The 19,451-nt window shown below is 41.1% G+C and overlaps 1 protein-coding gene across 10 annotated transcripts in view; it reads right to left on the minus strand.

Annotated features, from left to right (window-relative positions):
- PHTF2 (putative homeodomain transcription factor 2) overlaps positions 1–19,451 on the minus strand; it is a 120,467-nt gene that overhangs the window by 24,468 nt on the left and 76,548 nt on the right. For 8 of the 10 annotated variants that reach the window (XM_023638756.2, XM_070264235.1, XM_070264231.1 and 5 more), the window contains 6 exon segments: positions 18,851–18,920; positions 18,112–18,270; positions 11,568–11,733; positions 10,464–10,628; positions 5,646–5,832; positions 3,967–4,122 (listed from right to left, as the gene is read on the minus strand). In XM_023638756.2, coding sequence (XP_023494524.1) covers positions 3,967–4,122; positions 5,646–5,832; positions 10,464–10,628; positions 11,568–11,733; positions 18,112–18,270; positions 18,851–18,920 — 903 coding nt within the window. 10 annotated transcript variants of the gene reach the window in all.

The following is a 19,451-nucleotide window of genomic DNA, read 5'->3' on the forward strand; positions in this document are numbered from 1 at the left end:
ACACTTCTGAGCAAAATTTTGATTTAAATTAATTCAAACTAGCTTTTACTGAGTAAAGAATGATAAGAGCCAGCCTTATGGCCAAGTGTGCTGAGACTTTTGGACTTGTTTTTAGCTCTCCTCTGTCACTAAGATTTGTCAGTTCTACCTCTAAATGCTTTATATTTATCCCCTTCTCTTCCCCGCCCTATCCCCGAAGGTCAGACTTCAGCACTCAACCTTGTTCGCTTCAAGAGGCTCCAGCTGACCCCACCGGAACGGCCTCCCCTCTCTCCAGATCACCTTTCCTAAAGCGCAGCTGTGCTTTCGCTCCTCGACCAAACTCCCCTGCGGCTGCCCGCTGCCCTGCCGGGTGAAGTCCACTCGCCTCACACGTGCTGCTTTCGGACCTTGTTCTCCGTCTCCACACCACAGCCTCCTCCTCCAGACACCGGGCCACGCCCCTAGACGCGGCTGCTTCTCTGCCACTCCAGCCTGCTTGCGTCCCCGTGTCTCATTGTTAACCCTGCTCTCCCTTAAAGCCGACTCGACAGTGTCAGGGGCACCATCGCCGCCCCTCTCTAGCTGGCTTACCTTGTTGCTGGGCCTTACTTTAGTCGTCTACCAAAGGGGAATAAAACTACCCGCCTTAAAGAGATATTGAAAATTAAGTGAGCACTGTCCCTTTAATATAAACCCAGCACAAGGCGGGGGCTCGACAAACGTTAACGTCTTCTATTTTTAGAGCGATCACTCTGTCCCTGAAGTGAGTTATTCTATTTATATTCATTTGACAGTAACTTTGCACTGCCATTCAGCATCTATAATATTCTCTGTGTTAATTAAATGTTCAGGTGTTTCACATTCTCAAATACACTAAGTCCACAGAAGACAGAAATCAAATACTACTTTTTTTGTGCTATCCTTAGCACAGGTAACAAAATATCTTGAATGAAAGAGACATATTATCGATCATTAATTTATTGATGTTAGAATGGGGTACCACAAACGTATATTTAGTGTAGTTAGAGTATTTTTGGGAGGAGGGTTGTTTGTTTGAGGGAGAATTAAAGAGTTTTTGACAGAGTTGAGCAGGAAAATGAATAAAGAAATAAAAAGAGAAAAGAAATACGGAAAGAAATAAAGGTTAAAAATCAGTCCACTTCGGTTTATAAAAAGCACTCCACAAATATTTCAGATTTGCTAATGTCAACAGAACACGATGCACAAGCAGTTTTCATCACAACAGTTGTCATTAGATAGCAAGGCACAGAATTAAGCAATCAGTAATTGCTAATTTAAAATTTCTGATACAGCCAGCTTATTATCTACCACTAGTTTCTAATGCAGACTTGCCAATCAGATACAGAAATAAGTGACGGGATTAAAGGCTTGAAGACTGTTTCACTGAAACTAATGGGTGATTTCAGGGATAAGGAAACACCTATAACTCTTTATAAATGTGTTTTGCCAAATACTGATTAATAAATGGGATATTTTACAAATGTGATATCTAAAAATTATTGCCTGTAATTGCTTACATGTCAAACAGAATTTTACTTGCAATATTTAGGTGATTAATCGCCACTTCGAATTTCACTAGGAATTGCTGAATAAAGCCTAAAGATAGGAAATTTTTGAATTGAAGAAAATAGCTCAAGTTAATATTGGTTTGCTGTGCTCGTTTCAAATCTTTAGACAGAGAGCTAAAACTAAGCATATAATCAAATTAAGAGAAGAAAGGTTATTTATTTGAAGGGAATAAGCATTTACAGCATAAACGCTTTGTTGCAGGCAGTTACGCATAATTTATTTAATCCTAACAATTGGAGGAGGCTGGTCAGCTTCTCTCCCCACTGTTCACATGTAGAAACTGAGACTCAGAGAAGTCAAATAATTCTTCCAAAGTCACTGAAGTAGTGTGACTCCAAGTCCACGGTTTCTTCATCACGCTCCCTATCAAATGCTGCCTTCATTAGCGGAAAAGCTAATCCACAATAGGGAATAAAAACTGAAAGGTCCTTGCAGAGTTAAACAAAGCAGGAGAGAGTGGGAACAAGACAAATGCTTAAAAGAAGCTCTCAACCCCCAGGCTACCCCCACAGGCCAGATAATCAAGTAATTCCACCACCACCTTCCCAACGGGAGAGGGGAAAAAGCCGACCAGACACAGTGACGAGCAGGCGAAGGAAGAACCCGGAGCGGGGGTGGGCTGAGGGGTGAGAGGCAGGGAGGTTACGAGAAAGTCAACACACTGAACGACAAGATCGCACCTCACCCCCACCCACCTCGGTAGCTGGCAGAACAGCTCCAGCCCCTCGCCACCAGAAGACGGGATGATGCTTCCTGAAAAACTACATGCCCCAAAAAGCATGTCTATCCATATTGACATCTGGGAGGCTGGTAACAAACAGCTGGGTCGCTGACCAGTGACCTTGCAGGGGAGCCCACCAGTGCCCCATGTACGGTGCTTCCCCAAACGATTTCTCTGTGCCTCACCCTTAAAGAAAAAGCACCAACAGTAATTCGAAGAGTAGGGTAATATATGCATAAAGATGCAAAACAACACTACAAACTTCCTGTCTCAATTTTACTTATTCAAAGGAGGTTTTGTTTTGCTTTTTTTTAAATACCTTTCAAAGTTGGGTTGAATTGAGAGTCAAAATTTTTTGGAACTGAAATGCAGTTTTTAAAATATCTTCTCACCTAAAGTTCCTCACTTTACAGATGAAGAATCTGAAGACTTGATTTTATTTTTATGTAATCTTTTACACCATTAAAAATGATTTAAAACAATCAATGCCTATTAGCTAATTATCAACCTTAGCTTGAAATCTTAGAAGATTTTAAGCAATACATCTATTTAAAAACCAAGATTAGTAGAATAATGTTTTGCCTCTCAAGAATCTCAGAAGTTCAAAATACAGGTGCAAATAAAGAAGAGTAAAGATTACAGGGTGAGAAAAGTACATCTAAAGCCAAATAACTTAAAATATAGGCGAGTGGAGACCTGCTACAGGAGGTCCCAAGTCCCTTCCAGGACCAGCTGACCTCTAAGTGCGTGAAGAGTACGACTGAACTTCACCAGCACGGTTAACTGGCTAGGAACAGGTGGCTGCGCATCAGATGATGTGGGCGAGGACATCACGAAGAGACACACTGCATTCACGTCTGCCTGACTGCAGCCACGGGGGGAAGAAACAGCCAGTCACCAGAAAGACCCACGGGGAGACACGATGACAGAGAAGAGGACAAGCAACAAGCAACTCTGATGATCTTACAGCCCTCAAGGTATTCACAGGGCAGCACAGCATAATATTTGACTTCTCAAAAGTGTAACCCTAAATCATCAAGAAAAAAAATTCTCACAGTCCAAAACAAGTAAAAGGTAATGCTTATCAAAAAGTGACATAAGGAGCAATTCATTCGCCTTGAAGCGAGATAATGAAATGTTCTGTCCTTAGAATAAAAACTGAAAATACAACAGAATGGAATTCTTTTTCTATTTACATAGTTTCAAGAGAGGTGATAAAGTTGGAAAGAGTTTAGAGAAAAACAAATTATTAAAGAAAACAGAGTCAAAGAAGAAAAAAGAATTGAATCTTACAGTATGGGCAACTTCACTGGTGACAGCAACATGAAAGATTTCACTTGGAATACTAACTTTGTTATAGTCAAGAGGTCATAAAGCCTTTCAAACTGTGGAAAAGACTAACACAAGAGCTCACAGACTGACTCTCCAGGACGGTCTTCTCTAGATGTAAACGGAATGTAAGAGTCTTTAGAGATAAGGCACAAAATGAGTACAAATGGAGAGCTATTTATCGTGGGCAACACACAAATCTAAAACTACTACTCTATGTAAGATATTAGTACTGATGGGAAATATCGTTATTTCCATAATTATATTCAGTTGTTGAAATAAGCTGTAAATTAGTAACATACAAAACAGTTATGCGTGTATAGATTTAAGGCCAAAGCATGTACCTCATTAGGGTGCTGTTTCTTATAATGGTGTGACTTTCTGTTCCGGAAAACACTCTCGGAAGGCCTGTCCACGTGGCGGCGTAGTGGGTATCCTGTGTCAGGACCTTCCTCACTGGAGACTTCATCAGAGACGTTTGCTATTGTCCTTTGGCTGTCCTAAGTTGGGATACACAAAGAGCAGTACTGGTAATTTCTGACTGACCTCGCAGCTTTAAAACCACAACATTTTAAGTTATACATACATGTATACACACACCTTCAAATACCTTCAAGAACCTTAACGTAACTGATTAGTACTACCTGACTTTTTGAAAAAATTGACTTAAATCAGTGACTATATTGTTATTTTAGTTTTAAGAGTAATTCAACAGCCATTTGTCAAATATCGTCCTATAATGTTTCTGTTCACAAAAGGATTTGAAATAGCTTACAAAATAAAGAAATAGAAAATAGGATAAAAGCAGAACAGAGACCATTTAGAAGAAGCTGAGAGACCTGAGATTAACTAATTGTACTATTTTCACAAACTGATAATACCGTCAATTCTAAGACCACTGCTGATTAACAATGGCTTATGAGGCTGGAGGCGAATGGTAGTTGATCGTGTGCAGACAGACAGCATTACGATGTATCAATTCGTAAGAGACATCCACATTTCAGAAACCCTGACACTGACAAGCTCCCGGGTACGAGTGTTACTGACACTTTCACGTTCCTCTCATGTCACTTTGGCAGGTGATACACACCTGAAATGTGACTGAAAGCCGTATTACTGAAAACTTACTTGTTGAGTGATGACAGTGATGTGAGGTCCACCTTACCAGACAGTTAAATGCTTTAAAAATCTAAAATCAGAGGACGCGACCGTATTTCATGCAGCCCATGCTACTTATTGTACAGCTACCGAAAATACACGTACTGTCATGTACTAACACATACTTCACTCAAAACTAGAGAATCCCCTTTTCTCTATCTTCCTCAACACAAATGTTGATGCTTACATTCCTAAACGTAAGACAGGTAACATCTTTTAATTTGACCATATTTTTTTACTGTAATAGCTTTTAAAGAATAAATTATTTAACCAAAGAAATTCAGTGAAACAAAGAGAGAGAAGATATGACATTAGGCTTTCTTACAATAAACCCAGGGTTTCTCTATTGTCCTGGAAAAGTAAGCAAACAATTGCTATCCATAACAAATATGTCCTCAACAAGAATTTTTTTCAAATTCAAAACAAATGTACTGACACCAAAGGTAACGAAGGTAGGAAAAACAAGGTAATATTTTCTTATAAAGAATGTGAACAGAAAACCAGGTTCCTAGTTCAGTTTCTAGAATAATTTAGATGTTGCATTTAAAACAAATTCTTACACACACGTGGAAAAGGGGGAAAGGAAGGGAAGGTTTAACAAACATCAACTACAGATTACAAAGTGCTTTAACATTCTGGAAAAATTGGAGCCAACCACCAATTCAGAAGATGCCAAGTTATACTGGTAATCAAGTTGACTGACATTCCTTTAGCTGACTGCCAGCTTCATTAGCGTGATCTGTAAAGGCTCACAGAATAAAGTCTGGAGAACATGCATGGTTCAAGGGCAACTACCATGTCTAAGTCACTTCCCATCAGCTAATGAGAAATCACACCAGCCAACGATGTAGGAGCTCACGCTTACCTTGCTGGGAGTGTTCCGCAGAGCCCCTGTGCTCCAGGCTGTCTCTTCTGGCCGAAGAGTTTCACACTGAGGCTCATGGCTCTGCACTCCATCCTCACCGCTTTTAACAGTCTTTTTCCCATCCAGGGATACATAGCCATTGTCAGTCTCAGTGGATTTATCAATTGAATTCTTCGCTTTCTTTGACCTATAAAGAAAATATGCAGAAGCATGTTATGTGGACTTAGCTTATGTTGGACAGGTCACTGACGGAATCTATCATCTGTTAATAATTAAATCTGGTAGTTATCTCTCGAAATTTTAATGGCCACCTTATTTTTACAATAAATAATTTAGAAATGTAATAGCTATCATATAAAATAAACATGTAAATCAATGTCCTAGTTCAGCTCATTTTGTGAGTTTTGAGGTCTTGCAAACAGCACTTCGAAGAGACATGCCCTAATTTACCATGCCATTCTTGGTCAAAATCACCTGGTCTTTGAGCAAAATCTAGGACCAAAATGTTGCCCATTTTATTATAGTTTAATAATATATTTTTAAAGCTTTATTTTAAAAAACTATCTCAGTACTTATCAGGTTAAGTTGTAATTAGTGGTTTAACTTAGTTTTAATATTTTCCTTTACCCAAATACTTTACTGTTAGTCTATATACATAAATATCTCTGGTAAATTCATTTTAATATACAGTGGAGACATAGGACCTTTGGTAACATAAAAATACATGGAAAAAAGGGAAAACTTTATACAAGCTTCTAAACAATGGAAGAAGTAGAAAAGAAGAACACAAAGAAAATAAAGAAGTAACATCTTTCACCCACTGAAATACTCTGGAAAAAACATTAGCAATCATGTAGCTTATAAAGACCTAAAAGGCTACAATTGAGGTTCTTCATTTATAAGAATTAAATTTTTCTCAATACATAAAATGCAACATGGGAATAACAGACAAGACATTTGTGATTACTCAGCAAATGCCTGAGGAGTCTTCTTCAGAGACCACAGCGGGTGAGAGCACGGCTACGCAAAAGAAATGCTTAGTAGAAATAGGATGTAAGTCCCACACAAAATTAAAACATGCTCACAGCAGACTCAGTCTATCATAAAACATTATTAAAAGGCAATTATATTTAAATAAATCCCCTTGAATTTTCTCTAGAGTATCAGTTTTGCAAGGAAAAAAAAAGTTAAACTAGTATATTCCCTTCACGTAAGGTCAAAACACGGAAGTTTTAAAAAAATGCACAAAAAAGTTATCTTTAAAGTTACTTAGTTTTACTGAAATATTTTTAGAACCGCACAGGACCTTAAAGTCTCCTATTCTAAACGCTCACCTTGGAAACAAGGACTCAGAAACGTGAAGAGGTCTAAGTGACTTATTTCAGGTCACACAGCCGGGCACAGGCAAAGCTGGCACAAGAACACAGCCTGACTAGAGGTTAGTTATACTCCCCACAGTACCTCCCACTGCCCACTTCTTTGGGAAACTGCCTATTAGGATTTCTTCTTAACATACTCATCAAAGCCTGGAAAGTTTCTGTCTTACACAAACAGGCCTCTCTCCTTCCTGACCTTCTCCTGCAAGACTACGAAAGGGGAAAGACAGACCAGACTTCCCACGTGCGCTACAGAGCTCCAACGCCTTCTAGTCGTTCAGCTCACATCTCCACAGGGTCGCGGGGCTCAGAACCCCGTCTTCTGAGCCTTTTGTTTCTCTATGACCCTAAGAGGCATGGAGAGACAACGGAATGAGCTGCAGAACAAAGATCATTCAAGAGTGCCAGAGGAAAGGAGGATAATGGATTACAGCAGAGGAGAAAGGGCACAAACAGAAAATAAAAGGCGCAGAGAAAACCTGTGACCTTCTCTGCTTGGGGAGGAAAGTGACAGAAACACCAGTAATTGATCATTCCCTTCACTCTCCCTCAACACTGTGCAACAGGCAGATGTAGGAAAAGACCAAGGGAGAAGAAGTCACTCGATATCCTGAAAATGTGAGACCCTCAAAGACAGAGGAGGAGTGTGCTGGAGAGACATTTCTGAAGGGTCACTGAAATTACACGGGGCTGGAAGGGGAGGGGAGAAAAAGAGGTGAATGAGGTGAAGGAAGACTGGAAAGTTGGCAGAACCATTAATCACACAGGACATGCAAGAGAGGAAATTTATTTGGGAAGAAACATGGAAACGTTGGACCTGAAGTGCCCAGGAACATCCTGGGAAAGACCAGTAGGCAGCTGAAAACACAGGCCTGGAGGCCAGGAGTCAAGTAGAAAAAGTGACTGAGAACCTGCAGAGTGAACCAGAACCCCTGCGGGGAGGAGATAAGGGCCTGGAGAGAAGGGCTCTGAGTCAGCAACAACGGCTGCTTTAAGGCGTTTTCTCAGGGGAACGTATTCTTTCCTCCCCAGGACAGGGTAAAGACTGTGTTCAGCAGGGCAGAGGGACTAGCAGGCCCACTCCACGTGATGCCCTTCAGCTATCTCCCACTTCCTCCCTTCCTTATCTCTGCCTCCTTCCCAGCTTCTCTGGGCTGTTTCCCTCCCCGCTGTCTCCTGAGAGCACCTGTGACACCATCAGGAGACATGAACAGTAAGTTGCTAAGCTATAGTAGCTATCTGATGTTTCTCATCAACTAAATGCAGGTCAGCTGCAAACCAAGCTGAACCGACGAAGAAAATACTAAATGTAAGCACCACCCTCAGAGTTGACAAAGTAGCTCAAAATACAAACTGAGGCAGCTTGGCAGGGGCTGGTAATAACAGCAGTGGCAAGAGTGTTGCTGGAGTGGGACAGGAGGGGCAGCCCAGCGGCAGCCAAAAATGGCGGCCCATTCAAAGACAATTTTGGAGCAGGGTGCCAGGTGCAGCCCAGCAGGGTTGGGAGACGGGCGACATACAGAAGATTCATTGAATAAGTAAGTATATTTCAGTGATAGAGAAGGAAGATATAAATAGGGAGAGGAGAAAAGATAAATGAACTTTGTGGTATTGTATTTGAATTGGAGCTATCACTGCAAATCCATGGTTTATAATATATCTCAATTGATATAGAAATAAATACAAATGTAAAGAGATAAACACACATGCACATTTTCTAGCTCTGCCCATTGAGAACGCAGCGGGGGAGCAAAAGCCCAGCAGCAATTAGCACATCTAGCACTCAGATCTTGGTTTCTATACACCACACTCCTTGAAGAAATGGCTGAGGCCAGGGCTGAGGCAGAGAAGTACAAGTTGAACGTGAAACAGAAAGCAAGGAGGTGCTCCAAGAGTGACAGGGAACAAGACGTCACCAAGATTTTAGAACTCAGTTTAGATCTTCTAAAACTGACATTTTTCTTAAGATTTTTTTGCACCTAATATTGAAACAGTCTCATTCAGATGCTGGCAAAGCAGTCACAAAATTAGACAGTTGAAAACAGTGCGTCTTTAAAAACCTTAGATTATAGTTGTCACAATTAAAGGGAACAAATCCAAATGGATTTATCCATTATAATATCAATGACTGGTAGTTGGGTCATGCTACAGACCAAAAGGAGGAAAACTGAAGCCTGAATCTCACTTGATGACAGGCATGTTGTAGAATTCCAAAGGCGCCCACCTACTACCTTAGGGGGGTTCTAAATGCTACGTAACGCAGGATCAGCTCTGGACACCCAAACAACTCACTAACCCCCCAAAAGGAAAACGTATCCACTATGCTACTTACAACTGCTTATCAGAAAGCCTTGAGAAATGTCTAAGAAACTGACTTTGCAGTGATAAAACTACCACAACCTACTGTTAGAAAGGAGAGCTATTAAAAAGAAAAAAAGACTAACAGAGGGAGACAGAATCCAACCCAAGCTAAGAACCAAACCAAACCTCTACCTTCTCTGGAGGAGGAACAGGTAGCTGCAATAGTCAGGGAATCAACTCCATGCCATGTTACAGAAACTATTAAAACTTTGGAAAATGTCCCCCCCAAATTACAATCAATGCAAACACGCCCAGGATATAACTGCTTAATTGTATAACGCATGATAAACTTTATCAGAAGAGGACAAGCACAAACTGATGAAACAATGATATTAGTAGAGGATTTAACAAAAGTGACTGAAAACAGTAATTTGCAGTGTCATTAACTTAGCGCTTTCATCAGTTATACTCAGTACTTTGATGACAGCTTTTTAACTTTTTTCAAATTTATTAAATATATATGTAAACTGGTAACATAACCCTTAAATGTCTGAATAACTATTCAAAATAATAGCACAAGATTAAGTTAGGTTTAATTATTTTTGAAGTTTTCTATAATTATATTTCCCTATTTGGTAAATCTTTATTGTGGTACAAGCTATAAAAAAAGCCCAATGTACAAAAATAAAATTTCATACCATAGTATACGTTTTATTTTTCTAAATAACAATGCCTTTATGTTTTTAGATAATTGAGGCAGGGATTAAAGAAAAAAAAGTGATACAACTCACGTGGGCTATTAATAAAGCCAATTTGACCTACAGTGCTGATAAAAACAAAATAAGCAATTTAACAGAAGTACGACAGTACTTGAGATATCACAAAAGAAACCAAAACCAAGAAATCCTAACTCAATATACTTGATGACATATATTCATTCTCATACAGATGTATTTACACATATCTCAAATGAACTTGATGGTCTATTTGTTCATTATCTACATAGTATTATAATTTATCAAAACAAAATCCGTAACAGGGCTGTCATATTTAAAGTCACTAATATTCAACACCTGAGCCGAAGCGCCAGAAAAGGGACAGTGCATCTCTGTGCCATATAAAGCCTTGAATAAATACAAACCCTGATAAAAAGAAAGCAGCGTGCCAGAGATCTCTGAAGACAGCGCCAACGCCGTAAGAGGTGTTTGTGCCGTGGCTCGGAACTGCTCCCTCCTGTGTGTTGTCGCTGGTACTAGAACCATCACCTTCTCTGTGCACTTCCAAATGGGCCGCTTTTCTTAACTTCCTTTGTGAGAAGAGATCAAGAGCGGAAGGTAGCTTTAAAATTTTAACGACCACTTTCTCGGTAGTATGTTCAAGATTTTGGTAAACATAAACACAGGAACTTTAATACATAATGAAATTCAGATTTACTGGATGAAAGTTAATCCAAATATCAAGGTACGCATTCCAGCCCATTTCTGTAAACATTAAAGTGCTGTTCCTTGCTCACACTGACAGGCAGTGGGCACTAGGCTGTAAGGATCGCACTGCACAGGCATTTACAAAAGCATTTCTTCCCTATGTGAATGCCACTTATCTGCAGACAAAGAAACAAGAAAATTTAGATCAGAGAGACTTAGAATCTAACTGACCAGCAACGCTATTTGTTTAATGTAGGTATTATCTTTTCAAAACAAAAAGGGCTTAAATCTCACCATTCCCCAAACTGCAAATGACACGATCTCTTACGAACGATATTCAAAAGAGGAAGTGCTCCAAAAGATGCTAAAAGCAGAACTTCAATGGGCTGAGTGGCCAGTGAGACTGGCCAGGCTTACTCAATCAAGGGGCAATATTAAACAGCTTCAGACAGCGTTTAATAAATACAATTTAGCTGAAATTTCTTCTTGGCTCTTGGTTTTGCCAAAGCATCTCATAAGTACAAGATTTTGTAAACAGCAGGAGTTATCAGCAACTCCAGCTAACCGATATTCTCTACATTGATATTAGGTACCTGAGAACCGAGCTTTAAGAAAGAAAACAAAGACAAATACAGACATGTGGTCTGAAAATGGTCTGGAAGCAAATACAGAAACGAAACCACTTGGTAGCTCTTGGTTCTGAGGCTCACTGCTTTATTTGAAAGAGCAACTTTACAAGATAACCTTTTATTCTAGTCAAGAACAATCACGGATTCAAATTACAGAAATCTATGAAGATATTCCCTTTAAACAGCGAGTACCTCCTTCTTTTACCCCCTGTACTCAGAGGGGGTTTGGGGGTTCTTGTGGAGACAATCTGGCAGTGCACAGTTCCCAGGAGCAGCATGAGCCATACGGGCCCGATCACTTCCGTCAGAGGGATGCTATGCGGGCTAGAAGCGGAACAGAATAACACTATTGCGGCAACTACAAAAAGGGAAAGAAAAGACGTTTAATTATAGACCTGACAGTCACTTCTTCAAAAACTTTTCTAACGTTGCTTCTTGCCAGATTATTTTTCTAAATTTAAAGGAGTTTAAAACGTTACCCTAGACAAGCTCTTTCAGACTATTTTATTGTTTGCTGTCAGCTAACTGGGCTATTCAGTAATAAACTCTTGGAACAAGATAACACCCAACATAGTCTCTAAAGTGCAGACCTTAACACTGCAAAGAAAACTAGACGCGTACGAATCCGAGGGCATTCCTGGAAAGATCACAATCGGAAGAAGGGCATTAACCTGAGGGCACTTAGTCTGTGTCATACAAACAGGGAAGTCTACAATAAGTGCATAATGAGGCTATGAAGAGCCAGGGTGGTGGTCTAGCGGTTAAGATTCGCCTCTCTCCACCACGGCCTGGGTTCGTTTCCTGGTCAGGAAACCACACCACCTGTCTGCTGGTTGTCATATGTGGCAGCTGCATGTGGGGCTGTGATGCTGAAAGCTCTGCCACCAGTATGTCAAATACCAGCACGGTCACCATGGTGCACAGGTGTCAGTGGAGCTGCCAGACTAAGACAGACTAGGAGGAAGCACCTGGCCACCCCCTTCCAAAACTATGAACAGCAGTGGAGCAGGTCTGATGCAGCACCAGAAGGTGAGAGGATGGCACAGAAAGATTAGGCAGGTGTACACTATCTGCTGCACACCGGGATGCTGGGAGTCGGAATCTGACTCGACGGCACTAACAACCAAAGGCTATAAAGGGCTTCTTTTCAACAGAGGTCGATCTCCTCAGAATGAAGAACATAAACCTCCTCGGGCATATCTTTAGGGAAACCACTCAACACCCATCAATGCTAAACCACATGAAGAAGAACTCTTGTTTTTGCCTGCTCAGCATCCTTCAGACTTTCTAGACATAAACCCTCTTTATCTTTTGCAGATCGGCCTCCTTTTCTGTCAATCAAATGGTCTTATTTCTCCCACGTCAGGGATGGACACGTAATGCAGGCTTGCCAGTCTTAATTCTTGGCACAGGAATTAACAAAAGGTGGGTATATGAGCTCCACAAGGTCATCAGAATCTTTTTCAAGGACTAATACAGGTGCTTGAAGGTAGCCTTTCTCCTAGTTCATAAAAACTAAAGACTATAGAAATATGAAATTGCCAGGGGCCACCTCAGCCACCATGCAGAAAGAGCCTCCCTAAGAATGAGCCCAGAAAAAGGAGAGCGAGGCAACAGCATCAAAGTAAGGACACCGTCTGAGCCCCCAGGCCCAGCGACGCTTGAACCCAGGGCCCAGGAGGACCACGTTCTGTGTCGGAACAACTGGAGAACCGGAACGTCAGGAGATCTCTGTTCCTTTTGTTAGGTGTGATGATCGTAACAGGGCTGTGTAATGCGCATAGGTTGAAGAGACGCACATTGATGCATTCAGGGGTAAAATGTCATGATGCATGTAACTTCCTTTAACAAAACAGATTAAGTAAATATCCCCAAACATTGCGAATTATTTAATCTACGAGATGGGCATACTGCCGCTTGGGGTGACTGTGTAACTGACCATCTAAACCAGGACTGAGAGTGAAGGGAGAGTGAATACAAGCACCTGGACAACACAAGGAAACCTGGACAGCGCGACAGTCCCCAGCCAACTGGAGCATATGGTCACCCTGATTATTGCACTAATAGATCTAGTTTCCTGTTTTTTTGAAAACTTTTATAGTAAGCAGTAAAAACAAAAAAAGAAAAGCCACTTTTTGCAAAAGCTAGTTTGCATTTGGTTTCCGCCACCTGCAACTGAAAGAATCCTGGCCCACCGTACCAAGACTGAAGCTTGAAACACCACTTTACCTCCTAAGATGTTTAAGTATCACAAAAACAAATTTCAGCGTCATATTCTCCTGAGTGATAAAATAAAGGTCTCAAAAAAACACCAATTTTTGCAAATGCCAATCATCTTTAGGAATTACCCTGGAGCTTAACTTCAATTCTCCAGTGGTTTTATTACAGAGTCTGGAATTTTGAAAAGTACAGAATTTCTGTTGTTTTTCTTATGAGCGCCAATGTGATCGTTATCAAGTTCCTTAACTTTCTGAGCCCTGGTGTACTCCTCTGAACCATAACCCAGTGTACAGGGACTGTAGGTTTTCAGGGAGGCAACACATGCGAGAACACTTTGAAAAGTGCCTCACATCCAGCAAACATGCACCTAACACTGGCAAATGGGGCTTTTACTTGCTATCATTAACTTAGCTATCCTCAAAAAGGAGGGGGATGCAAATGCTACGTAAGAGGTTCAAAGCGTCAGGCACACAGAAGAACACCTTCAAGAATTTTGGATTTAATATAACCTCTCACTGGCATTTATCTGTTCTCTTTCAGCCCTATGACCGCCATTCTCTGTAATGCTGGGGTTGGGAAGCTACGAACTGTTTTCTATCTTAACAGGAAGTTGTTATATTCTGTGAAAATTCTGCTGATGGAAAGCATCAGCAAAAGGGGGGAGCCACTTGATTCCTCTCGCTTTCCCTTCTTTCTCCCGGCTGGTCTCTCACAGTGGCCGTGCCCATTCCACGCCCCAGCTCCTGAGGCCGTGGTTCTGGTGTCCACGGTTCTGCTATCGTCTCGTCCCATGTTCCCCCTCGAGCAACTGGTTAGACGATACAAGGAGGAAACGTTCACTTCTCTTACATAATGCTAAGTTCTACTTCTTGATCATTTAATGAAGTCCTGTAAACTCGACAGTACTGTTGGAGATTTCTGCTAGACGGTACTTCTAGAGATTTCTCTAAGAGATCAACTAAGATAAAACGTTCTTCATCGGGCACAAGCAGTCCCCAGGCAGGACTTCGTGTGCTGGCCAAGCAGAACTCTAGGGATAAGCATCAGAAACATAAAGCAGTAGAGGTGCACTTCTAGGTCTGCCCACCTTTCTTTCTTTCTTTTTTTCCCTTAGAACTTTGGTGCATGTCTTGTTTTCTTCTTCTTCTTCTTCTTCTTCTTCTCCCCAAAGCCCCCAAGTATGTAGTCGTATATTCTAGTTCTGAGTGCCTCTGGTTGTGCTATGTGGGATACTGCCTCAACGTGGCCTGATGAGCGGTGCCCTGTTCACGCTCAGGATCCAAACCGGCAAAACCCTGGGGCGCCGAAGCAGAATGTGCGCAAACTTAACCACTCGGCCACGGGGCTGGGCCCAGGTCTGTCCATCTTTAAGATTTAGTGGCAGGTGTTAGGCCTTGGGAGTAGAAAGACAAATAAGGCATGGTCTCTGCTCCCTGCCCTCCTCAGTTTAGAGGAAAAGGGGGACATATAGAAACAATTCAAACACCTGTAATGGACTGCACTGTGCCCTCAGGTCCACACAGCAAAGCCTAACAGCCAACGTGGCTCCATTTACAGACAGGCCCTCTGAGCATGTAATAAAGGCTGAATGAGGGAGTGGCTGGCCCTTATCTAACAGCACGTGTCTTATGAAAAGAAGAAGAGACACCAGAGATCTCTCTTGGCTCACACACAGGGGAAGGGCCACGTGAGAACACAGCGGGAAGGCGGCCACCTACAAGCCAGGAAGAGAAACCTCACCAGACACCAGCCCTGCCAGCACTTGCTCTCAGACTTCCAGCCTCCAGAGCCGGGAAAAGTCAAGTGCTGCTGTTTAAGCCCCGAGCCTGAGGGGTTTCGCTGCGGCAGCCCGAGCAGACTAACGGAACACCTCTGGTGGGGCTGTGACACGCGTGGGAAGATGGGGAACCACGGCGGGAGCTTGAGAGGATTCTCAACGAGCACGACGTCTGACGCCTCACCTAACTGAGACAACAAAGGGGAGGGGACCAGGCAGACAAAAGGGAGGAGGCCACCCAGGCAGAGACCGCGCGTGCAAAGGCACGGGCAAAAAAACACGAATGTCTATGAGACAGCACAGAGCCAACTCAGTCTGGTTAAAGCTGGGGAGAGAGTCAACAAGGCACCGACCGAAAACTTGGTTTTTATCCTAAAGGCAAAGATAACTCGGGAGAGATTTAGACCTTGAGTGGCTGGGTTGGATTTGTGATTTGAAAATGGACAGAAAGTAGAAGACGTAAGGGCTCTCGGCAGAAATCTGGGTGAGAAACAACACAAGCACGGAGCAGGGATGGAGCTGGGAATACACAGCTGACATACTGACAGGCATGCAATTGAAGTAAAAACCTGTATGGAGTTATGTAAAACCAAACATGAGCGCACGTGAGTCTTTCTGCCTTTTGGGAGACGAGGTGGAACAGAGTGAGGACGTGACCCGGGGCACTGCCCGTCCTCTGCACGCGAGGAGACGGAGGCACAGGGCGTCTGAAGGCACCAGCAGACTGCCCAGGGCCATCAGGGTCAGACCATGCCCATCTGTGTGACTTGGAGCAGGTTAAGTCACTTCTTTAACTATGCTTTATCAGGAGAACGTTCGGTGCTCTTCACCTATGAACACCTGCAATGTTAAACTTTGCTTCTGAACCAGGAAATCTCTCTTTTCCACTCCTGAGCTAACCTGTGCTCCCTATTTAACTGAGGCAGCCAGTGAGTGAGTTTTAGACACAGTAAGTGAACTTCTAGTTACGCTGGAAACTTTGCCTTCAAATAGTGGAAAGCAACAACATTAAAAAACCACAGTGCACAGTGGTTACAATCAATGGTACTGATTAATTATTACTCTAATAAGCAGTTGCAATTTCAGACCACTTGAGAATAAAGCTTTCTCCTTTAGGTAAACTAGAAAGCATTAGAAGATAACCATACTTAGAGTCAGCCCTCTTATATCCTTTTAGGGGCAAAGCAAACACAAGAAAATAACTCAATAACAACTAGGATAACTATACCTAGAAAACAGTTAATAAAAAAAATACATGCAGAAGAACTATCATATAATGGCATTACTTAAAAACAACAATAAAGCTCAACTTCTTGACAGCAGTTATAAACTGCATATGAAAATCCCTGGAAACGTTATTACACTTAATTTCAGGCATTCTAGGAACTTAAAAGAAAATAACTCAATATGTCAGAAAAACTTCACAAACAAGTATGTTCACCTCAGCAGTAATTATAACAGCAAAAGACAGCAAAAAGCTTAAATGCCCAACATTGCTGTAGGCTAGAACAATTTCCAACAGTTTAAAATTATATTTATAAAGACTCTGATACTTGTTATAACACAAGGCAAAAAAAAGAATACAATTATTTACATAGAATAATCTCAACTATATAAAAATGTTACAAAGTAAAGTGAAAGGCAAGATTGTGGGTAGTTTTTTTTTTCTTAGTTTTTTCCTATATTTTCCAAATTTTCTGCAATGAACATATATCATTTCTTTAATCAGAAACACACACACGTTCTCTATTAACAACAATCACAAAATCTTCACAGTTCACAGCCTTTTATAAAATGTGCCCTAGCTTAAAAGAAACCACTTTACCTAAATAAAAGTCTGTAGTTTTTAGTATATATTACTTAAAAGATATTATCTTTTTACTTAGAGTTTAATGTAACATATTTAAATAATCATTCAGGATTATAATCCTGTTTCTAAAAAAGTAAGACACTAAAAACACGGACAGGGGACCAAACGAACTAGAGAATTGGAATGTTGCTCTATTAGCAGGATGCAGAGGGAGCACCTCCCCCCAGAGCCCGGCAATGTCGAGTGTCAAACACGCACACGTGCACTGCTGTCAGAACGCGGCTGCAAGGGCAGCCACAGTCGCCCAGCACGTGGCTCTGCAGCAGCCTGCTCAGAGCAGAACGGGGCTCGCCCGCGCCTGGGGACTTGTGAGTGAGCCGTCAAGCCCTTCAGGGCTGAGTCTGTAAGCTGGGCAGGACAACAGTCCCCCTACTCCACCGGGCTGTTGTCAGAATTAAACCAGACTCTGTGAAGAGCACTTAGAACAGGGCACAGTGGATAGGATTTCAAAACAGAACGAGGACAGTCTCAGATCACTGGAGAAAAAATCAACTGTGGCTTAGGCAGGAAACATGAACTTGTGGACGTGCTATTAGAAAAATGCTGGCGTGGTATGCATGTGTAGGGGGCGCATTTTGAAGGGACTTTCCAATTGTTAAAAATCCTCTCAATTTGTATTTTTCTTTAGCATCCACAGATTCAAATTTTCATAAAACTATATTGGAAAATAACTGTTTTGTTTTCTCAAACGTTTTTAATACCAAACTAGTTGTGTCTTTATGTGTCTTATTTCTAAATGAAACATCACAACAAATATATATTTTGATCCTCAACAGTACTTAGCATACATTTTAAAAAAGCCTTAGAACCCTAAAAATATAATATCTTGCAAGTTAAAAGCAAAATGCGTTTCTATCACTTAATTATACCTTGAAGAAGATAAAGGACAAGAAGCCAGAAAAAGATGACTTTTGACGTTACTTGTAACCACCACCGGAAGAAAAAGGGAAAAAACACAACTCGGACGATGCCCTTTCTGGTCAGAGAAGTCCAAGGACTTTCAGGTTTTGCCTTAGCAAACGCAGACCCTGAAAAAAGTAAAAGAGAGTGACAGAGGATATTCATTATTCTTTAATTTCCTTGGGAAAAAATGTCAACATTTGAAGAACAACAAAACACGTATAAATTTATTTTGTACTATGCTATGAGCAAGAAAGGTCCAATTTTTGGTAGGGGACACTTTCAAAACATTCTTCATGCTATCATAATAACTCAGGGACTTCGGAAAAAAACTATTTTTAACTGAAATTACGGTAGAATTTTTCCCACATATTTTATCAATATAAGACAATGTTCAAATGTCAGTTCCAGTTGGTAATTAAAAACTACCACTTTAACTTTTGTAATCGAGCCTTATGGTTTGCTGTGCAAACACAGGCTGCTCTTCTTCAATAGTTATCACTTCTTCGAATGATCATTAGTGGAAGAAAAGACTAGTCAATGGCATCTAAACGCTTCCGTTCTCTTTTCTTGTTCATAGTGTTACTGCCTTCATTTCTGCTCACACTGCTTTCATTTCTACAAAAATATATATCTAACCCATTTTGAATTCTGCTTCCTCGAGATCAATTTCTAATTGCATTAAGCATTTATTTACTCAAATCTCACCTCTTACGAGATCAACATCTATGAGGTCTGGTTTCACATGTGCTGTTTTCTTCGGTTTGTTCCGTAAACCCTAATAATATATTAAAAGTAGTACTGATAAGAGACCAGATCTTAAAAGTCCTCATCGCGAGAAAAAAACATTTGTAACAATGTATGGGGACAGACGCTAACTGGACTTAGAGCGGTGATCATTTCTCAATGTACACAAATACTGAATCATAATGTTGTATATCTGAAACTAACATGTCAATTGTATCTCAATAAAAAAGAGAAGTATTGAAATTCTCTATGTATATATTTTAATCCAGAATAGCAGAGAAGAATCAACTTCTAAAGATTTCAACTAAAAAAAAATTTTAAGTAATATACTGGACAAAGATGCAACACATTATATATTTGCTACAAACGGAACATAACTGTAGTATTGTAGTAAATTTTATTCCTCTCCAAAAGGACAAATTTAGGGATGTGTGTAACATGCGAGGCTTGTTCACTAACTTGTAAAGCAAAGACTATCGCTACCAGTCAGTTTGAACGTAGCGCCTAAGACGGCCCAGGAGACTGCGCGGCCAGACCGGCACAGGAGAGTGGAGGCTGCTGG

This window comes from Equus caballus, chromosome 4, assembly GCF_041296265.1.
Source record: "Equus caballus isolate H_3958 breed thoroughbred chromosome 4, TB-T2T, whole genome shotgun sequence".
In the NCBI taxonomy this organism is placed as follows: domain Eukaryota; kingdom Metazoa; phylum Chordata; class Mammalia; order Perissodactyla; family Equidae; genus Equus; species Equus caballus.